The 26,354-nt window shown below is 36.2% G+C and overlaps 1 protein-coding gene across 1 annotated transcript in view; it reads left to right on the forward strand.

Annotated features, from left to right (window-relative positions):
- The first annotated feature begins 557 nt into the window (after positions 1 to 557).
- The window catches only part of PDE3A (phosphodiesterase 3A), a 342,518-nt gene continuing 316,721 nt past the window's right edge, over positions 558 to 26,354 (forward strand). Inside the window, exon 1 of the mRNA XM_077170242.1 lies at positions 558 to 2,209. Within this exon, the coding sequence (XP_077026357.1) occupies positions 1,259 to 2,209 (951 nt within the window). The 5' untranslated portion in view covers positions 558 to 1,258. The remainder of the gene's footprint in view (positions 2,210 to 26,354) is intronic.

Below are 26,354 nucleotides of genomic sequence, written 5' to 3' on the forward strand. Positions count from 1 at the left end.
TTAAACTGGTTTGCAGTTGTAACCGACTTGGGAACCTATAAACATCTTTGAATCATTCAGACAGTAGATGTGGCTGTCATTTTCAATGGCAGTAGGAAGCATGTCGGTTCCCAGCTCCCGCGAAGTAGCCAAGTAGAATCCTTTTTTCGAAGTCCTAGAAATCTCAGCCTGAGGGCAGCCGTAGACCCCCAAGCTCCTGGACGGTGGACCACGGGCAGCAGCCCCTTCTCGAGGGAGCTTAATGAGCGTCCCTGCTCCGGGAAAGGAGCAGTAGAGCTGAGAGCAGCGCCTCCTCCGGGGGAGGGGGCAGGAGATCGGCTGGGAAAGCTTTCCTAGGGAGTTGCCTTAAAGAAAGCAAGCAAGCCGAATGGTAGATTACTCCAGTTGCCGGCTTTTTTGTGTGTGTGTACCGTTTTCAGCACTAGTCTCCACTTGCTTCCCTTCTGCAAAACTGCCAATCACTACCAACCTTGCACCAAAAGAGTGGGGAGCAGATCTCATTCTCGCCTCTCACCCTCCCTTTCCTCTCACCCTCCCTTCCTCTTCAGCTCGCTCCCTCTCCCCCCTCCCTCCTCCTGCGGCTGCAGCTCGTTTCACGGACTGTGTTTCTCTCCGACAGGACTTAGCAACTTCTTGATAATTTCTCAACACCCTTTCCTTTTTTTTTTTCTTTTTTTATCCACTCTCTGCCATGAACTGGACCGACAGACGCCGAGGAGGGTTTGCGTTCAGCCGGCGGGTATGGCGGTTCGCGTCTTGGGGCTGTGCGGGGGAGGATCGGCCGAGGAGAAAGAAAGAGTGATAGGGAAAGAGCTGCAGGAAGGAAGAGAGGGGGGACCTCCATCTGCAGCCGGCCCAGCGCGCAGAGGCTCAGCCCGGAGCTGCTCCCGGGATGGCTCCGAGCACCTCCTGCGCCCTGGACTGTAACAGCGCCTGCGGCGGGAGTGCGCGGGATGCATTGGGCAATTTTAAAATCCTGAAGTAGGAAGAGACCCCGGAGGGTATAAGTTGGGTGGGGGTGGAGCAGCGAAATTTTAAAGGGTTTTCAAAAAGGGGAAGTCTGATCGTTTCAGCTGCGTGGCAGAGTTAACTCGAAGGAGTAGGATGCTCCTGGAGTTATTCGAAAGCTGAAACTTTCAGTGGCTTGTGGGCCTGGAGGGAAGGAGGCGATTCAGAGGGTGGGATCGGGAAGAGCGCGCGCGTGTGTGTCAGGGTCGGGGCGTCCGGGTGCCTGGAGATTTCGTCCAGACGGCACACCATGGCAGTGCCTGGCGAGACCACCCGAGTCAGTGACAAGTCCGACCACGGCGGGGCGAGTCAAGCCCCCGCGGCGGGCCGGGACTGCCACCGTCTTGCAGGCTCCGAGTTGCCCCAGGACTCGGGCTGCCGCAGCTGCTGGGGAGACCTGGTGCTGCAGCCGCTCCGGCGATCTCGAAAACTTTCCTCGGCACTGTGCGCGGGCTCCCTGTCCTTTCTGCTGGCGCTTTTGGTGAGACTGGTCCGCGGAGAGATCGGTTGTGACCTGGCGCAGAGTAAGGCGGCGGCAGCGGAAGAAGCGGCCCCGGGAGCAGAAGGGGGCGTCTTCCCTCGGCCTCGGGGAGGTGCTCTCGGGGGCGGTGCGCAGCTCAGCCTCTGGCTGCAGCCCTCGGCGCTGCTCTTCAGTCTCCTGTGTGCCTTCTTCTGGATGGGCTTGTACCTCCTGCGCGCCGGGGTGCGCCTGCCTCTGGCTGTCGCGCTGCTGGCCGCCTGCTGCGGGGGGGAAGCGCTTGTCCAGATTGGGCTGGGCGTCGGGGAGGATCACTTACTCTCGCTTCCCGCCGCGGGGGTGGTGCTCAGCTGCTTGGCCGCCGCGACATGGCTGGTGCTGAGGCTGAGGCTGGGCGTCCTCATGATCGCCTTGACTAGCGCGGTCAGGACCGTGTCCCTTATTTCCTTAGAAAGGTTCAAGGTCTCCTGGAGACCTTACCTGGCGTACTTGGCCGGCGTGCTGGGGATCCTCCTGGCCAGGTACGTGGAGCAAATCTTGCCGCAGTCCGTGGGGGCTGCTCCGAGAGAGCATTTTGGGTCCCAGCTCATTGCTGGGACCAAGGAAGATATCCCGGTGTTTAAGCGGAGGAGGCGGTCCAGCTCAGTGGTGTCGGCGGAGATGTCCGGCTGCAGCAGCAAGTCCCATCGGAGGACCTCCCTGCCCTGCATACCGAGGGAACAGGTAAGCACTGGCAGCGCCTCTTTTCGCCTCTGGGGAAAACTTGAAACACTTGGGAACCCGTGCAGAGTGAGGGAATCAGAGCGCTGGGAACCAAAAGGAAGGTAGCCTAGAAAAATGGTGTAGTTTTAGGCTATGTAGGAAACCAGCGGGGTTTCCTTCCCCCTCACACGATATTTTATAATACAAACAACAGAAACACGAATAAGTTACAAAATTGATAGCATTTGAAGGGTCTTTCACAGCTCGGCCAACTTTTTAGATATGCTACACCTGGCGTATGGCGCCCCTGCACTTCAAGTACTCTCACGTTTTCCTCCTTTAGCAGAAACTTCAGAACTTAGTATTTAGTAGTGGATAGTTTTTCAACACGTGCGTTTTACTGGAGTTCTTTCCATTTCTTTTAATAAAATTTCTGTCTTATAAAGTGATAGAATTCTAGGCATGATTGAAAGTGAGGTGTAATACACACTTTCGTATTTTGCGCTGTTTTACTTGGAAACTGTCTGATGGTTACCAGTTTGTTTTTAAGTGTAATTGGAGGCATAGCTACTACATGTTAGGATGCTTTGTGCCATAATCATATTGTTTGTGATATGTGTCCAAATCAATTTGGAGAACAGTATTTCTTAAACTTCAGAATTTGTCAGAATCATATGAACTGCACTGTGTAAACCAAAAAAGTAAAATGTCTCAGTACATATTTAAGTGGATATTTAGAAATTTAAACAGATTTATACAGGTTATACAGGAAATATTAATATGGAAGGATATTTTTAAGATTCCTTGTGATAAATAACTTTCAGAAAGGAACCTGGAATTATGAATGAGGTTGTCATAAATAAAAGTGTAGTGAATTTGGGGGGTAGGAATCCCCTTATTATCATTAATTGTTTTAAGATCACAGAATACACTTGCTAAAAGGACACAAAAGAACAAATCCCAATTTTAAATGCAAACTGTATCTGAGAGAACATATTTAAGTGTTCACTCTATTTGAAGCAGATTTGATATTGATGAGGGTTAGTTAGAGAGCTGGGTATGTACAGCAATGGAAATTTACACTTTTCCCATTTAAATTTCTGCCTACCTATGCTAAGATTTGAACAACTTGAGGAAATGAAAGAATATTCAAAAATGTAGTTTTTTTTTCTTTTTAGGTTCTTGTGTGGATAATCATTTAGGTGTTTCTAAGAAATAGCTGTCACCATATGTGTGAGTGACTAGTTTATTTCAGAAAAGAAGTTGATTACACAGATTTGTGGTTGTTTGACGCTATTTAGCTGAGTGGATGACAGCATCATAGTCTCTGTGTTTATTTTAAAACCAATGTGCTTATTTAGCATTTTGTTTGGATAAAACAAATATTTATTGAGTTTATACTCTGAGAGGGAGAAAACAAGCCACTGACTGATTGATACTTTGTGAAGTCATCAAGTAAAGTAATTTATCTACTTAAAGATAAACCAAGTAAGGGGAAAATAAATTTCAATTATTCACAGATACGAAAGAAGGTATCTTTTAAATAAAAATGCCACTAGTTTAAATATGTCTAGAACACACTATTCTTTAACTTATAGGGAAATGTGGCATAATCAATGCAAAATCAAATGATCATGTCTAAGAAAAAACTTCTATCTCTGAAATTTAATAATAAATAACATGACTCCAAATTTATTTCATTTAGCCACTGAAACTAAATTTCTGAAAATTCATATTAACATTTAGAAGTTAAGGATGGATTTAAATAAGAACATGTTTAGGGAATTAGTGTATTAACTAGCATTGTTGTTTAACCCACCAGTTTTTATCATTTTTCTCTATCTCTGGTTTTAATTGATGCATGAACTAGTTGAACAATCTGCAAACATGAAGAAGAAAACTGAGCATAGCTTGTTAATGTTGTTGAAAGTGCATATTTGTAATTTATTTCGGTAATGTCTTTGGTTACTGTTTTTTTAAAGACTGTGTTTATGAATGAAGAATGTTCTAAAGTGAGAGAATTTCTCTCTTATGGGTGACGGAAAAAGAAGGTTTACTTTTAGCAGATATTTAGATCCTGAAGGTTTAGTGAGGGCGTGGTTTAGTGTGTGTCACTTAAGTTGAGTTTTTATATATGGCCTATTAAAGTTGTTGCTAAGTACAATTGGTGGAGGTTGAGGGAAGTGGGAACTAACAGAGTGGTATCTTGTACGTTAGCCTAACTGTGTGAAAAGTTCAGGAACTCTATAGTAAATGGCTTATCTGTATTATCATAAGGAAACAAACTTCTGATTAAGGGTGCAAAGTGTACTACTTTCATCTGTATACCAGAATCAAAATAATTATTTAACAAGTATCTAAGATTCCCCTGAAAAGCTAACTGGCTTCAAGTTTTTCCCTGAAATAATGTCTACTGTCAAGTCAAAACAATATATTTAAGTGAATTTTAAATAGTGGTGTAAGGATATAAAGCAAAGTAAGTCTGCCAGACACATCTTGAGGATTTTTTGGACCTTGCTCATTGTGAGATTTAAAGGTGAGAGAATTTCAGCATTTTTTTTCTGTATATGAATGACAGAGGTCACTTGCTTCCAAATGTCTCTCTTCAATGGCTCTTAATTCTAAAAGGGCAAGGAGAATATATGATAAAGTTTTCACAAGACAAAACAGCTGACGTATTTTTCTTTTTTTCTCCCTTTCAGTTTCTCCATCTATCTGTCCCTCTCCCTTTCTTTCTTGTAGAACCATAATTATGTCTATAAATTGGATACTTCGTTTGGAATTAAGTTTTGCAGTGTTTATGATATAGATGAGTTCAGGCAAAGAAAGAAGAAATAGTTCTAGTCCTCAGTCACAGAATTAATCAGAAACTAGGCAAGTCTGCAAGTGCTAGTGAAGATCTTTACTCTTCGTAAAGGACAAAGGTCATAGTATCTGGGTGCTTTTAGTTCAGTCCTGCCAGCCCACTGTCCTCCTGATTTTGTAGATAAGCATGTCACATTGCACTGTTTTGGGGTGGTAATGTGAAGAAGACAGTGTTTTTATTAAAACATACATTATCTTTTCTAAGTATCCACTTCACATCTGAGAGCAAGTATATCGCTCACAAGTGACTGCTATACACCCAAACATTGAAACATACATGTGGAGGTAACTAAAAATTCTCAAATTATTAAATAGTATGTGTGACTTTCAAATGTAAATTTTAATTATACAATTTTTAACATCGGAAATTGTATTTGAAGAAGCATCTCTCCATTTTCTTTATTCTCTTCACACCTCATAGAACGCTATTGATTGCTCATTCCCCTCAAATTATTGTGGCCACCTTTAATACTCATTTTTAAAAGATTACAAAGTAATGCCATTTTATTTTAGTTATTTATTTAGAAGAATTTAGTATTTTTGCATTTGCTTTCATATAAACATAAGGCATATCCTTTCTCCATTGATGCATTTGTAGCATTTATGACAGAATTCTTTGTGATGGATGCAATATTGATCAGAAAAGTAAGGTATTTTACATATTGTAATGAAAAAGATCAAAATCTTTCCCCATGATTATAGCTCTAAGCCCTGAAACATCTTCGGCAAAAATGAAGACAGTCTTAAATATATTTAAGTAAAACATAACAAATTTCTCAAATTTGAGTATATTCAGATTTTGAAAAATTTAAATTATAGCTTCTATTGCATTTCAGTAATATTACCTAGCATGGAGACATACAGACAGCAATATTAGGATTATTTATGTCAGCCTTTGAAGAATATTAAAAAGGAAAAATAAGATTTTCTTATCCACTGGGAAAGGTGAGGGATATATAAATACAGATATTTATTCTATGAATACAGATATTTAAAGCATACTGAAAAACTGTTTAACTGACAGAAATAGTCAGTGGATCTATATAAATTTACAGAGGTTGGAAGGAGTCAAACAGTAATTTTACTCTTCTGTATTAAGTCTAAAGTGTAAAAAGTTAAAACTGTAGAGCTGAAAGAAATGCTGTGTATGCTGGGCTGTCATGTTAATTAAATAAACAACCAGAACAGTGACTCTGTGTATGAAATACATTTTGAAAAGCCTGGTTGGGGGGGGGGGGTTGCAGGCAGGCAAGGGTGAGTGACATTGGCATGAAAAAACATTCATTATATCTGGACTGACATTTGTGTGAATTTGTTGTGTTCTATTAGGAAATACAGCTCTGATAATAATCTCTGCGTTTCTAGCTGAATAAAGCTTTCCTAAATTTAAATCTTCTACTTTAAATAATGTATATTCTCATTTGTAATGTTGAGGTAGGATATTTTCAAATCCTCAAAATAGAAATATGTCTATATATTAGGATATTCAAGTAAGATTTTTATGTCAGTAATATCCCAATAAAGCCTATGTAAACGCCACTGAAAAACCTGCATTATTTAATATCTCCAAAGAATTTCTTTATCTTGGGTTTAGGGTGGGAGTTGTAGTTTTCAGAAAGCATTATTATTGTGAAATGTAATCTCTTGGATGTAGAAATGTTATCAGTGCAACTAATGTCATGTAGTGTCCTGAGATATTTGTGCATGGGGAAGCAGTGCCTTTGCTTTCAGCCATGGGGAAAGCTTCTCTAGCTTTGTGAAATTGCTTAGAATCCTATCTGTTTGTGGTAAATTGAATATTTAGTTGCTATGTGTCTCCTGGTCCATGGAGTCTTCTCTCTTCCCCTTCTCTTTTGTGTGTGATATTTATCATTTTATCTTCTTTAAAAGAGACTGAAATCTATGATATTTGAAATTTACTTTATATTTACTTTATTTTATTATTATTTTTTGCATGGGTAGGCACCAGGTCTCTGGCATTGTAGGTGAGCACCCTGTCACTGAGCCACCATGGTCCCTCTCTTTATATTTATTTTATATACCCATGATTTACTGAAACCGTATCAAATAATTCATAATAAACCCCAGTAAATCCCCAAATCCCCATATTTTTATACCTGAAGATGAGCTCTTTTTTTTTGCATTTTTTTCATTGCGTAGTTGTATATTCATCATCATTTCTTAGAACAGTTGCATCAATTCAACAAAAGAATTAAAAATAAAACAGAAAAAAAATCATACATACCATTCCCTTAACTCCTCCCTTTTATTGATCACTAGCATTTCAATCTACTAAATTTATTTTAACATTTGTTCCCCCTATTTTTATTTATTTTTAATCCATATGTTTTATTCATCTGTCCATAAGGTAGATAAAAGAAGCATCAGACCCAGGGTTTTCACAATCACACAGTCACATTGCAAAAGCTATATCATTATACAATCATCTTCAAGAAACATGGCTACTGGAACACAGCTCTACATTTTCAGGCACTTCCCTCCAGCCTCTCTGTTACACCTTAACTAAAAAGGTGATATCTATTTAATGTGTAAGAATAATCTCCAGGATAATCTCTCGACTCTGTTTAGAATCTCTCAGCCATTGACACTTTATTTTGTCTCATTTCTCTCTTCCCCAAGATGTGCTTTTTTATATTTTTGTAAATGGACATTATTTCCTTTACATAGAAAATTCAATCCATTTAGTGATTACCAACATGTACTGTTACTATTGGTAGTATTTTTTTTTAAAGGATGTTTTTAGTAAGGCTATCTAAGGAATTGTTTTAACTTTAAACAGAGAATGTATGTTTGTGGTGTGCTCGACATAAAATAGCGATGTGAAAAAATTATTAAGGATGTACCTGAGTTGTAATTCAGAACAAGCTCTGTTGGATAACAGTTGTTAAAAAATATTAGTTGGCCACACCAGTTCATTATAAATGTATGCTAATGTTTAAAAGGAAAGACTTTCATTAGTAAATATTAACCATAAAGGTCTTTGTTCAGTCAACATATCAAACGTCAGAACAACACATTTTATCTGTGCATTAGGCCTTGGACTGAAAATCATACAAATTATGCAAAGAAAGATATGGTACAGTACTTGTCTCTCCAGAACTGAGAGCCTAGTTAGGGTAATGAGACATCAGCACAAGACAAGGGAAAATCGCAGTAAAATACCTAAATCACCTTAGACAATAATTGCAGGAATGCACGTGATAGTAAGGGCAGGTTTTATAACTTGGATCCATCTTTTCCCTGAAATTAAATGTAGAGTTTTAGTTCATTTTTTCTAGGGAGAATGTCTGTAGTGTTCATGGATTTTCAGAGGATACTGAAGGCAAAATGGTTTTAAGTAGCTTTCTATTTTGAAGATAATGTAGAGTAATTTTTTTTGAGATGTAAATTAATTTAGTATATATATTAGAGGTGTGCTTTGGAATAAAGGTAAAATATTATGGTTTCAATATAGTACCCTGTTTTTATATCTTGGGGGTAGCTTTTGGCTGTGTCTTAAAATGCTTAATTTTGTACCAGGCTATAGTTTGGAGACTAAAATTACTCTGATTTTTGAGAGAAGGAAACTGAGGGAGAGCCAGCTAAATGTAAGTAGACTGTTTAAGGCAAAAGGTTGGCTTTTATCCAGTTCCCTCTTGGACTTCAGGTTGCTGCTTGGACCACAGAATAGTAGAGGAGTGAGCCTGGTATGTTTAAGCCTGGGTATCTTTTATGATTTTACACATGGAGCCAACTCTGAATTCTCATTCAGAATTAGATGATTGAGTAAAACCTATGAGATGTATGGATAACTCAAAGCTTTTTTGAACCCTTACAGTGAATTTTGTGGTCATCAAATACTTCTAGTCAGCCTCTGGAATATATTATTCTAGACTTTAGTTGGTCCCATAAATGAATGTTAATTGCATCGCAAAGTTTACCTTTGCAGAGACTCAGTCTTCATCCAAGGGTATTTGATGGTGGTTTCAATGTTGATTTCTGTTTTCATTTTAGTTTTTCAATAAATTTATTTTAAAATGTTCAGTATTTGAAAATTAAAGGTGAAAAACATCTGCAAGTAAGTAAAGCATTTCATTATTAGCTAAAACAGTGCTGGTTGTTTTTGTTCACCTAAATTATTTTGCAGCGTTCCATTAGGAATCTATTAAAATGTTAGCAGATAGGAGGTCATGGAGAACATAACTATTTAGGAGATGGAAAGCTATTTGGGAAAAGTCACAAGGTAAACAAATTCTGCCCATTTGATTTGATTAAAACTGTCACTTATCATTAAGGAATCCATGAATGATTATTAAAGTTTTCAAGTATAGCCAGTACTGCTAACATAGTAATATAATTATTTCAGTGTATTCGTGTTCTTTTATCTTCAGAATTTGAGTGGTTATCAGGAGCATTTTGTGTATTGATTGTATGTGTATTTGTGTGTATGTGCTCATTCGTGTCCAAGTGTCTTTGTTTTTCCCCTGGCAGGAAATTGCTTTGTTTATATCAATTTAGTGGAGAAACAGTGTCACCCAGTGGCTTTGATGAAAACAGTCCTGTAAACACTATAGATAAGTGCTGCCCACTAGAAATATAACACCAGCCACATATTTAATTTTACATTTTCTAGTAGCTACATAAAAAGAAGTGAAAGGAAACAGATAAATTCATAATAATAATATTAGTAGTTGTAGCAATAAGATTAATAATAATAATGTTTTATATAACCTACTGTATCATGTCAACATGTTATATAAAAAAAATCGTTGTGATGTTTTGCATATCAAAAGATTTTTTCCTACTGTCTAAACTTACTGCACTGATCTCAAAACCTACAGCACAACTCCATCTGGTCTAGCCACATTTCAAGTACTCAGTAGACACATGTGGCTAACGTGTTTCACACTGACAGTGCAGCTATGGATTTTTTTTTTTGCATGGGCAGGCACTGGGAATCAAACCCTGGTCTCCGGCACAGCAGGCAAGAATTCACCACTGAGCCACCATCGCACCACCCTAAGCTATAGATTTTTAATGAGATGAAAGGCCTCTTTAATTATAATATAAAATCATCATAACATTAATACCTACCTTTCACATTTCATATGTAATCTTGATACTTTATTTTTTATACGACTAACTACTTTGAGTTTGCAAGTCGGTTTTTATCCTTTTCTTCATTTCACATTTTTTCACATATTTTAAAATAATCATATTTTAATTGATGGGGGAGTTGAACAGCATTCTGAAAGAAGAAACTTAATATTAATGTGATTAATAGCACAGTAGAAGAAACTTAATATTAATGTGATTAATAGCACAGTATTAGGACTTCAGGTTAAATATTTAAGTTTGCTTTTCAGATTTGTATGTAACCGTGTTTGCTTATGCATCTAGTGTGAACACATGTTTGCCGTGATTTGTCTGTAATTGGGTTATCTCTTGTGTCTTTAGAAGTCGGAGTGCTTCTGGTGATAGTGCAGGTCATTATCTTTGTAACTTAGGAACCTAAGGTGACAAACCTGCTAGTAGCATTAATGAGTAAAAAGTATAACAGTCTCTGTAAAGGGTTGATGTGTTCTCATTATTGCTTCTGTAAACACCCCCTGAAAGGAGAGAAAATGAAAATTACTCCATTTAAAAAAAATTTAATAATATATTTTATTTAAGTTATTATATCCAAAATATTATCATTCCAACATGTAATCAATATAAAAGCTATTGATAATGTATTTTATATTCTTTTTCTTCATATTACAGCTTCAAAATCAAGTCTGTATTTTACACTCACAGTACATCTCAATTTGGACACTATATTTTAATCAGAAATACTTAGATTTCATACAGTTTTACAGGTGGAAAGTAGATTTGCATGCCCAACTTCTTCCAAACATACTTAAGTGTTTTTTTTTCAATTTATTTTAACCATTGTTCCCCCTATTATTTATTTATTTTTTATCCATAGTTTTTACTCATCTCTCCATACCCTAGATAAAAAGAGCATCAGACACAAGGTTTTCACAATCACATAGTCACATTATAAAAGCCATATCATTATACAATCAGCTTCAAGAAACATGGTTACTGAAACACAGCTCTACAGTTTCAGGTATTTCCCTCTAGCCAGTCCAATGCACCATAAACTAAAAAGAAATATCTATATAATATGTAAGAATAACCTCCCAGATAACCTATTGACTCTGAAATCTCTCAGCCACTGACACTTATTTGGTCTCATTTCTCTCTTTCCCCTTTTGGTTGAGAAGGGTTTCTCAATTCCTTGATGCCAACTCCCAACTCATCCCAGGATTTCTGCCCTGCGGTTGCCAGGGAGGTTTCCATCCCTGGGAGTCATGGCCCACTTAGAGGGGAGAGCAGTGAGAGCAGTGAGTCACATTGGCTTAGAGAAAGAGAGGCCACATCTGAGCAACAAAAGAGGTTCTCTGGGGGAAACTCTTGGGCCTAATTTTAAATAGCCCATCCTTTGCAGGGATAAATTTCATAGGGGCAAACCCCAAGATGAGGACTCAGCCTATTGATTTGATTATCCCCACTGCTTGTGAGAATATCAGGAATTCTCCAAATGGGGAAGTTGAATATTTCCCCCTCTCTCCCCAGTCCCCTAAGGGGATTTTGCAAGTACTTCTTTAATCACTGTTCATATCACTCTGGGATTTATTGGGGAATCACACTAACCTTGACAAACCAACAAAATCTCATGTCCTATTCAAGGTTCCATGTATTTATGGTGTTCAACATACAAGTTAAATTAGGAAATGCACTAGTCAAAATAGAAATATTGCATCAAATAGACATTTCTCCCTTTAACAGCTCCAGTTTGAATATAGCAGGAATTGAAGATTTTAATAATGTGGAATTTCTAAACTTAAAATCGAGATTAGTTGGCTTTTGTGACTTTACTTGATATCAGACTGTAGGATTGATTCAGGAAACTATGCAGATAAAGAAGACAGTTATTTTTAAAGGTTACCTTTCCTCTGTCTGCTCTCCCTAAATGCTATGAATTTATTAGTTCTAGGCATAGCTCAATGCTACGTTAAGAATTAATGAGGCGGGCCGCGGTGGCTCAGCGGGCAAGAGTGCTTGCCTGCCATGCCGGAGGACCCCGGTTCGATTCCCGGCCCAGCCCATGTAAAAAACAAACAAACAAACAAAATATAATAAAAACAAGAAAATGTTTAAAGATGTTTCCCTTTCTTCCTTCCATCCTTCCTTCCTTCTCTCTGTCTTTCCTTCCCTTCCTCCCTCTCTCTAAAAAAAAAAAAAAAAAAAAAAAAGAATTAATGAGCAAATTATATATATGTTCTTTAAACACTTAGACATATAAAATGATTTTTAACAAAGTATTTATTTTGTCTAATGGTTTATTAATGTGTATGATGCCTATAGTGACTTTTATGACATAATTTCCTTTTTTATGATAGTGTAAATTATCTTTATATTACAGAATAAAAATAGATCTATAGAGTTTCACATATCAATTAGGAAATAACCTGAAAAAAATTAAAAGTCAATAGAATCATGGTAAATAAAGAAGCATGTCTGGCTAAAATGAAATAAACTCAGGTTCGCTGATGATGAAGCTGGCTTAATTTAGACTTCTTAAAAGAGCTAGCTGAAGAATAAAATACCATTGTAGTACATATCTCTAACTTGAAAGAATTTGCGTTTGAATGTAGCTAGTCATTTGCCCTTGGTAATTTTGAAGTTGCTTGAAATGCTGGTTTATAATTTTTTTTTGCCAATCTTTCTTCTTTACCACGCATGTATTTTATCTGCTGTGTATATACTACAGAAATGCATTTCATTGGCATTTTGTCTAATAGATACTTCCCCATAAAGAGTGTTTAAAAATTAAAGAACACCTTTCTATCTTCCACAGAACATTGTAAGTTTATTGAAATAGTTTCATGCAAAAAGCTTGTGGTTTTGATTTAATAGGATTTTAATAAAATATTGCTGTCTTCTGAAGTAAATTTTAATAACTAAATATTTATGCTGTGTCTGTGGCAAGAATTTCTTCCTTTCCAAGTATAATCCACTTAAATAACCCTGTTATATGGAGGTCCGAAGTTGTAGAAATTTTATTTTGTGGGGAATTTTTGTTTTGTGGCAACTACTATGCAGCTAAGTGGAGTCAGCATCCTGAGTACATTTTCAAACTAGCGTGAATGTAAATAAATGAAATCTTTATTTTGACCCTAAGTATTTTAGAAGATCAAATTAACAGGTCTGCTTAAGAAGTGCTCCTTGAAAACAGCATTTGCCCTTGTCATATGAAACATCCCCTTGTTTGGGAGTTATTGGGGGTGGTTCAGCATCAGCAACAGCCCATCAGAAACTTGGAAAGAAGAGAGCCAGTTGCTGTCTGTGCTATACTGAGAATTTGGTTTCCAGGCTCATGATCTAAAAAGTCAGATTGAAATCATCACTGTTTTCATTATAAAAGGAATCAAACTTCTAGGCCTCCTTGTCTCCACCATAAATATTTCTTTAGAAAATTCTGGCACAGGGCCTTGCCCATTGTAGTTGTAGACTGACTGGCAGGGTAAATGGATAGAAAATAAATTACTTGTAGTCTGAAATATTTACCTTCCCAATCCTCTTAGATTGAGCTAGTGACTAAATTGATTTAAATCAACTTCTATTGAGAAGATAAAGAAATAGTCTATAAATAAGCTTATGGACTTATATTTCTAATACATGAATTTTGTATTTTTATTTTATTATAGTTTTTAAATGTTCTCTTATATGTATCCCACGAGGGGCTAATATTTGCTTGTGCCCTTAGTGGTAGAAAAAGTCCAAATTCAGCACGAGTCCTAGGTGTTTATTTTTTAATTCACTCTCAATTTCAGAGAGTATTTTAAAGATTCATACTACAACGATCTAGGAACTCTATGAATCTTAAGAATACTCTCTGAAATTAGGGTGCGTTTTCAGAAAATAAAAATTCAAGCCATTTTTATGTTCAACTAATAAATTGAGAAAGCATATTTTTACTTTATTTGCTTCCATCACCTTCTACAAACAGCTGGCACATGTTCTTCAACACGATAGGTATACAGGCATTTCACAATTTATTCCTGTGTATTCTTGTTTGAGCTTCTTATTGAATTGCTACATTTCCTGAAAAGTCTAATGTAAAATAAACTATGGCTATTGTATCTTTTAAATGCGATCAACTATAAAATATATTTTGAACCATTTGCTTCTAGGGATAACTTTGTGAAACTGGCTCTTTTTTTCAATGCAACTACAAAACTAGCTCAATTGTACTGAATAATCTAGAAATTTGGTAGCGTAATTTCACAGTCAAAATGAAATTTTTGCTAAAAAATGAGTGCATAAGCTTTTCTTGAGAAGTTTTATTATTATCCAGTCACTTATCTTTGTTTCATTTAGTTTTTAATAGAATTTGACCTGTTAAAGGAGAAAATTGTAAGTCAAAAACATTTTGTTGCAGTTTTAATACTTAGTGAAGAACTTGTCATATCCTCTTACTGAAACTAGAGACATCTGTTTGGTATGGTAAACAAATTATGATCTTAGATCAACTAGAAATTGGAAATACAATGTTTAGGAAAAGTTATTTTCAATTTTATTCATGGTGACAACTTTCTTCAAGTCTAATAGTGTCAAATGGTTTCATATGTAGATTTTTCTGCAATGCTGCCATTACTGACAAATATCAGAGTTTGAAATTGATTTAAATAATCTGTTATCTTTTAAATATCTGAATTTTTATAATTGCAAAAATATAGAAATATAATAAATTACAAACAAGCAAGTTAATATCCATATTTTGAGATGATCAAAATAATCCTTGTAAATAAATAATTTCTGAATTTGACATTTTTATAAAACATATTATAAATAAAATATTTTAGCTGCATTTTTATCTGGTGAGGAGGGGCTATGTATCTGTATAATTTTTAATAATGTTTGTTTTCACTCTTAGTGTTGTGTCTTTTTATAATTGAAATTGTTTTTGCTAGAGAAATGGGACCTAAAATTGCAGTATAATTATTAAGGCGCTAGCCTCATTTTGTCCTCTTCTCTTCTTTTTTCTTTTCTTTTTTTTTTTTTACTTTAATTGGATTTATTTTATTAACCCCTTTAGAGAACTATGATTAGAGATTTAAATGTTTTCAGTACAACTTCTGCAAGCAATTAACTGATCCTAAATGAAAAGTTGTGAGGATTAGGTTGGAAGTGTTGGGTACAGATATAACTGAACACTGATTAAGTAAGTTATTAAAAAAAAAAGTGACATTCTGAAATGGAAACTACATACAATAAATGAGTGGAAAAAAATGAATGTTAGTATTTTGCTTATGCAAAGAGGAGACTAGATCAAAATCAAGTGCATAATTCCATGAGTTTTTGAAAATATTTATTACGTAATCTTTTGGGGACGTAAGGTTGATGTATTTAAAATCTAGAACTCCTCATGATTTGGAGAGAATGGGCCTGAGAGAAGCAGTCCTGGAGAGTGTACAGGAAGTCAACCCTACATTGGCTCACAATCTGCCCTTAGACCAAAAGCAATTAGTGGTAGTCTGTGAAACTGGTTGTTTATGCTGTTTCTGAAGTATCCTTAGTTCTTTATCAGATTTATCACTCTGACTTATAAATTTACCCTAATGGCAGTCTTCTACAGATCTTTACTCCTTATGTGACCACGAGAATTGATTAAAAACACTAACAAAAAAATATATCTTATTTAAGATCCCGAGATTCTCTTTATTTTCCATTAAATATTTATGATATTTTAAGCATTTCAGTATGCCTAGATTCTTATCTTCTTTTTCCTGACTGTTTCCCTGGTGTTAATTGATCATTATAATGCCATGTTAATCAAACTGTTGCTTATGGATTATAAGAGTAATTGTCTCTGATTAATAGATGACTAGGCTTTCATTAGATACTTCCAAAGTCTGTGGAGAGATTGCCTGACCTTTACCTATGTATACTTACCATCTTCTGATACTTTCTCAGTTGAGCTATATGCTGCAGTTCTCGAATTTTAGCTTACACAAATTTATCTGACAAGACATTAAAATGCAGATTCTTAGTTCCTACCCTTAGCTATTCTGATTTAGTTACATGTAGGGTGGGATCCAGGAATCTGTAGTTTTAAGGAGTGCCCCAGTTGAGAAAAATGGGACTAAAAGCTTCTGTTGACTAAAACTCTGCAGGAATGTCTGACTTTCAGTCTGATTCAGCAAAAAAGCTAAAAAGTCACTTGACTCAAGTGAGAGGACTTGGTATCATGTGAAAACTATGATTTCTGTCTGTCTATCTTCCTATTTGTCTGTCTGTCTATTGCTCTATCTAATGAGGAGACTATAGTGTATGAAATTATGGCATTCATAATTCCTTTCACTTTGATTTCCCTTTTAAGGACACTTCAGAGAAGTAACTTGACTTCTCTGCATTATCAATTTTTAGTCCTGTGTAAAATAGAAATAACAGTTTCTCTATCTATCTCAGGAGACTTTTTTAAAGCCTAAATAAAAATAAATTGATATGCAGATCTTAAGTAGATAGAGTATATGCACTGACTGAAAAAGACTAGAGATTTGTAATGTATATGTATTTCTTAACTTTCTGAACCTCAGTAATCCTATCTATAGGAATAATAGGAATTCCTCTAGAACATAGGAATAATACCTCTTACTTCCCAAGGTTGTGATAGTTAAGTTAATGGAAATAATGGGACAGGGGTTCTTGTCAAATATCCTTTCAGCTTAGAGAGAATATTGTCTATGCTTACCCAATAAGTTCGGGCTAGATATCAAAGCATACAATTTAAAACAATGCAAACTGGTTACAAAATGGAATTGCAAGTCTTACAAAAGAAGTAAGTTTTCTGGAAGTTAACTAAAATGTTAAGAGTGTGGCTTAAATTGCAGCCAAAGTCAAATGAAGATCTGGGAGAGCAAGACAAGTTAAAATGAAAGGAAAGAAATCTGACCAAGATAGTGACAGATTGCTTCAGAAGAAAATGATTTGAATGAAAAAGAATTAAGATACAGATTTAGGAAATCTGATGGAGTCCTTGAATATTTTGTAAAAATGGCTGATGATGTTTTTGAGTCAGTTGTACAGTAATATGTCTTAAAACTCAGTCTTACGAAAACATGATTTGTGCTTTAAGAGATGCTATATATAGCTGTCATTTAAAAATATTTTTTCTTGATTTTTTTCCTTTTTGTGAAAAATAGCATGTATACAAAACAAACAATGTACCAAAAAAAGCAATAAATTTCAAAGCACAGCACAACGATTAGTTGTAGAACGGATTTCAGAGTTTGATATGGATTATAATTCTACAATTTTAGGTTTTTAATTTTAGCTGCTCTAAGATACTGGAGACTGAAAGAAATAGCAGTATAATGATTCAACAATCCTGTTCGTTTGTTAAACTACCTTCTTAGTATAAATCCACCATCATCTTTGATCTTTCTATCACACTCTTTAGGGGTGTTTAGGTTATGGCCATTCTAACTTCTGCATATTGAAAGGGTCTGTCACTGATATGGGGTAGGGAGATGGAACTAGCTGATGTTCTGGAGAGGCTGGGCTTGGTTTCAGGACTTCTCTGGACGGGGGACCCATCTGGAGGTTGTAGGTTTCTGGAAAGTTACCCTAGTGCATGGGACTTTTGTAGAACCATGTATATTGTCCTAGGTGTTCTTTAGGATTGGCTGGAATGGTTTTGGTTGGGGTCTTATAGCTGTCATTTTAATCCATATTTTGTTTTGAAGAGGAAAATTATTTTCAGAATATTTAGTTTAATTTTTTATGCTTTCATTTCAATGATACCCTTCCTTTTTTCTCATTATTTACCAATGGTGCCGTTCTTCTCAAATAATCTATGTAAAACTACTAATACAGCACTGGCTCAGAAATAGCCCTCATAGTGATTATTTATTTTATCACATAAAAATAGTCCTCAGGAGCGGGCCACAGTGGCTCAGCAGGCAAGAATGTTCGCCTGCCATGCCAGAGGACCTGGGTTCGATTCCCGGTGCCTGCCCATGTAAAAAAAAAAAAAATCAAATTATTAAAAATAGTCCTCAGGATATATCTCTTTCTATCAGCTTCATAAGGCCCTGATCTGGCCTCAATCCTTAGACCACTTTTCTTCTGGCTTTTTGTTTTGTTTTGGTTTTTTCCTGATGCTGAATGACCATTTTTTTCCTTCCATCCTCATGGTTATTTTGGTTTGGCCTCAGCAGGATCAGGAGTCACATGTAGGCTCATGCTATCTGCTGTTGGATTCAATGTAGGAATTCTGCCTGGAGTAGTCATCTCTTTCTCCAGTTTGAAAGCAGAACATTCAATGGTTTTCTCTTCTAATATAGAAAGAGAGGTCAGAGAGGTGAGATGGCCAGGAGATCATGTAGGCCATTGGGGGCCATAGCAAGGCATTGCTCTGAGTGAGAGGGGATATCATTGGAGGATTTTTGAGTGGGAAAAGAATGTAATTAGGTGCATGCTTTGTTTTGTTTGTTTTTTTTGGGGAATGGGCAGGCTCCGGGAATCCCGGCATTGCAGGTAAGAACACTGCCACTGAGCCACTGTTGCCCATCCTAGACTCATGTTTAATAGGATCTCTCAGGCTGCCTGTGTTGAGCGTGAATAGGTGTCAGAAAGGAAGAAGGAGACCAAGTAGAGGACTATGCAGTAATCCAAGGGTGATTGGAAATTGGACCAGATTGTGCATAGAGGAGTTACCACCAAGGTGCTGGAATTGACTGACTGATCTTCTCTTTGACGACAGAGATTGAGTCCCTTAAATGTTTTTATTTAAGGACTTAATGTGAAAAGAATATGTATATGCTTATGCATGTATATGTGTGTATTTGTATGTCTTACATTTATTGCTTTAAAAATCTGATTGGGTTGGCTCTTTTTTTTTCAATTTTATCCTCTGTCTGTGTCTTCCAAAAGATATACAAACTGAACTTGACTTTCAGAAATACTGTCAAATCTTCTTTTCCCAAACTCTTAAAAAGTTATTGGTTTGCTAGAGTGTTATAACATTTGGTATAATAAAAGTCAGTTTTGAAATTTTGTTCATATATAAATGTCTCTACAATTTTCAACAAATTATGCTGAAACTGTCATTCTCGTGTTCCCGTGTTCTCCTTTTTAAACATACATGCAATGATAGCTGGTGTTCTAATATTTTAAGTTCTACAGCATGAACATTTCACCGATTAAGGGAGATACAAGCCTTTCTCTCAGTAGTCTTTGAATGGTCTGAAAAATCCCATTTCTACTTCAAGGAATGGTGCCAAAATATCCCTGACCTTCCTATAGAGGAAATATTTCTATTTTGTTGGGGTATTAACTCAAAACATTTGTCGGCCTACAGAGCCCTTCAGTGATGGGTGCTATCTAAATATTTAAATTACAGTAGCTTGATTGCACTATAACTTTTTAGAGTTGCTAACTCTGCACTGTGATTATTTTACTGCTTGGAAACAACAAAGGATGAGGAATTTTAAAACATGTGAAGTGAAGACTTTTTAATCACATGGGAAAATACCGTTGATGAGTAGAGGGGGAGGTCAGGAAGCAAACCTGAGGATATAGGAGGCTTTCATCTACAGCAGACAAATGCATAGCAGAAACGAGACATCGGAAATGCTCGTTGTTGTGTACATGGGGGCATCTTGGGCGATTTTTATTTATTTTTCAATTTCTTCTGTATTTTCTAAGTTTTCAGTCCTGCACGCATACTTTATAATAAGAAAAAAATTTTTAAACTTTATAAAGAAACATAGTTATTGGACATTGTTCCTTTGGATATGTTAAGAGGATATTTATCAGGACCATTTGCCTAGTGGTGGTTTGACTTGCAGTCCTGGAAGTAACACCTTCAGGTGCTTTTATAAATGGTAATGTGACATTCCAATACTGGGTAAAGCACATTTGAAAATAAAATCCTTTGCATTCCTGATTCTTACCCAGAGGCCTGGACAGGCTTAAAGCTTCCGATAAGACCAAAGATCCCAACTGGCATATGATGCTCCCTAGTGAGTTCCTGAAAGCATAGATTGGCATATAGATGATTTGACTAATTTTATCTGCAGGCATAGTTTTATTTAAAAATATGCTTAAATATGTGCTGAGATACCTATACATGTACTGAAACATGCTTCAAATTTCAGAGAGCTTTTTGACCTTTATTACATTAAAAGGTGGGAGCAAAAATCTATTACCACACCTGTGATATACTAAGCTGAATGTGAAAATAAATACTGTTCTACCAAGGAGTGATATTTTTAAAAAAGACACATATAAGGAAAGTGTTGAACCCACCTCACTGATTATCGGACCAGTTAGGTTGCAGATAAAAATTAGCTTCATAATGATTGTTTTTAAAGATAATGAACATTAAAATAAAATTTTCTTGCCTAAAAGAATTACGCACTTCTTAAATATATAGTGTAATTTTTCTAGTATGTTGTGCACAATCTAGAAGTAAAATATGAGAATTTGTTTTATAATGCTTCAAAATTTCAGCCATAACTCACATGCAGAAATATTATGAGTTATTTTTTATTTTGCTTTTTTCTGTGTCTTAGTCTCACTATATTTAATATTGATTAATTTTGGGTTTTTCTTGTCAAGATTTTGTTGATTGTTTCTGGAATAAAATGAAGGGATTCTGTGCATTTCCATTTTCTATTGTTTATTTAAATAAATGAAAGGGGAAGAAAAGCAGTGTGTGTGTAATATTTTTAAAAAGTGCTTCCACATATAAGAATACTTTCTTACTTAAGGAGCTGCAAATTTCTGTGAAAATGAATTTGAAAATATAAAAGCAGTTTCAATAACTATCTAAAAAAATGGTTTTAAGGGTGGTCTCACTTAAAAAAAAAAAATCTTTCCAGAAATAAATACTGTAGAATCAGAAATGGAAGTTAGGAAAAAAAAAACTTTGACTAAATGCCACCTGCTTTTTACTGTTCTATCTGAGGGGAGTTTTAGTGGGTTAGAACTAGCTTGTGATGGTTGAGTTGGTGAGTTAAGGTGACAGAGGCTGGGAAGCAGTTCCCTGACGAGTGCTTTGTAGAGGGTGGGGTGAAGTCAGCATTTGGCTGGAATCCAGTTCTCAGAGATACACTTTTTCCATAGACCCAAAGGTTATCCACTGTTGAGGCACTCTAATAATAAAACTGTAATTCATCAATCAGAATGTCAGTCGTTAATTTGCACTGGGGAATTTAATTGTAAGGAAGACCAGGGCACCGTATGCTCACTGGTAAATGCTGTATCTTAGTGGGAAAGTCACCTTTAGCATGGTTGGCTCCTAGACCGCGACTGGGGAATCTCTGGCTTGTGGGAATTCTTCTCGAAAACTTAAAATGGTTGTGCATTTTCACCAGCACATTTGAAGAGTGCCCACAACATGCCAGAGAGTGTGGGAGTTGTGGGGGGAGGGGGATGTGTTTCAAAGATGGACCTTTCCTGCTTCCCCCACTTCCCAGGCTTATTATAAAGCTATTACATTAACGAATGATAACAGGTGCCAAGTGATAACTGCACTGAAATACAGAAAGTCATGAGAACTTTGTCTTCCAGAAAGGTCAGAGCTAAATTTAATGCTCAATGCCATCACCCTCTTAACATGACTTTCTGGTAAAAATTCTGTCTTCCCTTCCTTTCTGACTCTTCTTTTTGATTTATGTTTCACTTTATGTATTTATGTTAGTAAGCTGAATGTAATCATCTTTACAATATGAATAATGTACCTATAAAAGAATGACAGTATTTTCCCAGTGGGCATGAAGCCCAAATGCTGGGGGGTGAAGGGCACGACATTGTACCATGGAGCTGGATACCAGGTGTGGAGTGCGTGTTGGATTTTGGATGTGATACGTGAAAAAGATAGCCTAGGTTGTAATGTTGGGCGGAAGCGGGTAGTGAGAAATTTAAATAAGAGATAAAATTGAAAAGGCAAGAGAGAATGAAAATTGGAGTGTCTTAAGATTAGGCTGAGGAATTTAAGTATCATTGTGTGTGCACAGTAGTCATTGAAGGTTTTTTTTTTAACGAAAGAGTGATGTAACTAGGTTAAATGTAATTTTTTTTTTTTTTTAACATGGGCAGGCACCGGAAATCGAACCCGGGTCCTCTGGCATGGCAGGCAAGCATTCTTGCCTGCTGAGCCACCGTGGCCCGCCCTTAAATGTAATTTTGATCGTGGTTACTCATATAGGAGCAAATTGGACACAAGGAGACATTTTAAGAGGCTTCTCTAATAGTTGTGGTTAGAGACATTGAAGATTTATTAGGGAAGCAGGGTTAGAAAGGAAAGATGATATAAGGAAAAATTAACAGAAATTATTGGCAGGTTTAGGTTGTAATTGATGGTGGAAGATGTTTATAGAGTACACGAGGATTACTTAGAGCCATGAACATGAGAAACTAGAAAGATGATCCTGCTTTTCATTGAGAGAAAAGCATCAGAAGGTCAGCCTTTGCTTCTTTTAGGCTCAAGGATGGGGGAAGGGAAATTGTGTTTGTTATTTGTTTGTTGACTGATTTGGACATATTCGGTATGTGCTACTTTTGCAACCTCACTTGACCTTGCAAGCTTGTAGGTGCCCACTTTTATTTGTTCAGAAAAACGGATTTTACTACCAGAGTCACATTTGTTCACCACGCCCCTTGTCCACTATATATACATCATTTTAAAGCTGGAAGCCTCTTGTACCAGTCCATCATTGGAAACAGAAAGGTGTAGGCTTTGGCTATTTTAGTAATCACAAAGACTATCACCCAATTTTAAGATAAGATTTTAAATAAGGTTCTAGGTCTTATAGGGCATGGGTTTACACTCTTTGTGCTGAATCTTACCATAACAGACTACTGAGAAAGTAGGACTGAAACTTCTGTGTAACCCTGTGGCAGGCCCTGGGATGATATACTGTAATAACCCCTGATCTTTCAGGCAAGGTTCTTATCGTTGAATAAATAAATGCTGGATTATATGACTATTTAAAAATTATTTTATCAGTTGAAACAGTCTAGGTAGTCAAGAGCAGTCAACCTTGTAAAATTAACAGACTCAGTTTCACTTTGATATTTTTCCTGGGTTATCATAGATGCATATTGTGGCTTGCCTATTTTTATAAATTAGGCTTTATTTGGTAATGGCAGTACTTGTCAAATTTCTATAGTGCTATGTGATTTCCATTTTTTTGCCCCTGTAGTAAAGTTTCCCACTTGGTAAAATTTTCATTAGTCTCAATAGTCCTCTAGACTTGTATTTGTATATTCACACACATACATATATATATATCATAGAGAGTTCTTAGAGGACTTTTCTTTGGAGAGCATCCCTGCTGTTATAGGGTTGATAGGGAAATTAAAGATAGAGCCAAATTTTTGAAATCCTGCAATGATTCTCACTAAGCTTTTGCTTAATCACTATCCTAAAATGGAACTAAGTTCTTTTCTACATCATTTTTACTCTTCTTTCTCCCCTCTCACGGACCCTCATCCTTTCTCTCCTGTGGATATTATGGTCTTTTAAAAATGGGAAGTATAGAATCTGGCATAGTAATCTAGATGTGGTCTGATTGGAACAAAGCACAGTGTGATTGTTACCTTTTACATACCAAAATAACTTATGGACCTTTTCAACATATGGTTTCGTGAGCTCCGACTCTAGATCTAAACTGTAGCAAAATGTGAGTGAGAATGTGTGATTTCTGACACCACTATCTAAACAGTGAGACCCTTAATACATTTGAAGCCTGCATTTGCCTTTTTGGGTCAGAATAATAATTTACAGATTTATATTTAGTTTTAGTTTAAGTAAGTGAAAAATTTGAAGACCTTCACATGAGTTAATATACTAAGGTCTATCTGTATTGTGCCTTTAGTACCTTGGACTTGATGTTCTTGTATTTATTACTGTCATTTGGCATATTCCTATTTTTGATTCAGATGAAAAGAGGAAGATGGCCAAGGTTTCTACTGTATTAAATATCTTCTGGTGATTTATGTATTGCTAGAATAGTAAAAGGTGGGAGGAAGAAAAACTGCATGTGAAAGTTGGTCAGGTTTCAGGGAATTTAAAAATAGTTCTGTTTATCCACTTTCTCTTCATTCAACATGGACCTTTAATGCAATAGAAATCTGCAGGGAGTGTAATCATGCTTTGAGTTCTCTTAGCACAAAACCGTAGCTAGAGAAAAGAATCAATATGGCAATATAGCATTTTGTCCATTATTTAGTGCAAATATTAACGTTTTATCACCCTTATATATTTACATGCCTAAAGTGTAGCTGAGAAAGGAATCGAGATTTGGTGCACCCAGTTTTGGTTGCTTTGGGAAATATATTTAGCATAAGGTGGCCATGTCAATGGTGGAATGAACTTTTAATCTCAGGTGGGCTCTTTGAGATGGTAGTAACAATTGTGCTTTGTCATCTACAAGGGTGATTCTCACATAGTAGGCTTTTTCCTGCCCCCGGTTCTGATACGTTTTCTCTAGGGAGCCCTCCAAACTTCCCCAATCAATGCTGTAGGGAGCTAGTTACTGGTATGTATGTATGTATATGTGTCATATCCATTTGGGTTTGTTGAAATGAGGAAAAAAGTTTGCGTATCACAATCCTATAAACCTGATCCAAGTAGGGCATGAACCTAGTTTGTGGACCAAGTAAGCATTTACCTTCCTGTACAAAGTCCCTGTGAAGAGAGATTTAAATAAATACAGCTTAGAGGAAGGGCCTTTACTGGAGTTTCATTTGACATCAACAAAATATTCTCACAAGAGGCAACTTTTGGCTCAGTATTTTCACAGGCCATTTGGATTTTACTTTTGACTTTACTAACTGGTTTTCTAACCTAGAATGGCAGACTATTTAATAACTTTCTCCATAAAATTATGCTTCATTATTTATTTTCTATAGTTTATAGGCTCATGTTTGCAACCTATAAGGAAATCATAAAAACTGGGGTAGAGAGTACTTAGAACACTGATTCTAAAAGTATATCTCTATATTAAAGATGGTATGAATTACTTTTTCATGAGTTGGGATAAATAAGCAGGCCTAACGGCACGTTGGGCAATAAAAGATAGTTTATATTTATTTAACATTGCAGTGAAATGTACTATGAAATTAAAGAGTTATACCTGAAATATTTTTATTTAATGAAGTTAAATATAGATTTGTATAATTAATGAGCTATGTGAAAAACATTCTGATTGTGCAGAATTCTACATATTATTCCAGAATTACCAAATTATATCATTATAATGTCCACAGACGAAAATATAATTTAAAATGTAAATAGAGTATACCAGGAAAACTTGTCAGTCACTTTGTTTATTTTGTGTTTCAAATGTGTTAGATACAGTATTTCATTACTTATCACCTGGGGCTGGTATTCCATGGGATATTTGGCAATGTCTGAACATATTTCTGGTTGTCACGACTTGAGAGGCGCTACTGGATACTTAGTAGAGGCTTCAGAATGATGTTAAGTATCCTATAAAGCGTAAGACAAAGAATTATATGATCCCAAATGTCAGTAGCGCAAAGGTTGAGAAACCTTACGCTATTGTATGTTTACTTTGATATGTATCGTCGAACTTAAGGATGAAATGAATGGAATGAATAAGGTATTGTTCCTTGTTCTATGTGTGAAAATAACTGTAGCAGGATCTATTGGTGGTGGGATTCAAATACAGTTCAGTGATTAAGACAGAGGATTTGTTATCAGATTTGGGTTCAGAGACTCACTCTTAGGCAAATTGATTAATCCCTCTCAGAGAGTAAGCACGTTCATTCATTAGATGTGGATAATGCAGTCTGCCTTGCAGACTTGCCATGAAATGAAATAAAATGGTGTTTGCAACCTGGAAGATATTACATTTTCATAAATGATAACCACTGCCATTAAGTTTAGAATGTATTTTGGATTGTCAGCATTATGTATGTGTGTCTCTGTGTTATTATATTGGGAGCAAGATGGGAGAAGTGTTATCAGTAGAGGTGAATTTCTTGAAGTATTCAGAAGGTTTTTTTCTACAATTTAATGAAGAGATATAGTATTTACAATTTTATATCTTTCTATCTAAAGTACTAGAAGAGGATATTTGACAACCTAGGGAGTGTATAGGAATGTGTCCTTCAAGATCAGGAAATCAGCATTTAAAATGCCAAATTACTAATAAAGGACATAAATGAGAGGTTGGGTTTAGGGTTTTTTCTTTTCTTTTTTCTTTCTTTTACA

Source organism: Tamandua tetradactyla, chromosome 7, assembly GCF_023851605.1.
Source record: "Tamandua tetradactyla isolate mTamTet1 chromosome 7, mTamTet1.pri, whole genome shotgun sequence".
Taxonomy (NCBI): Eukaryota; Metazoa; Chordata; class Mammalia; order Pilosa; family Myrmecophagidae; genus Tamandua; species Tamandua tetradactyla.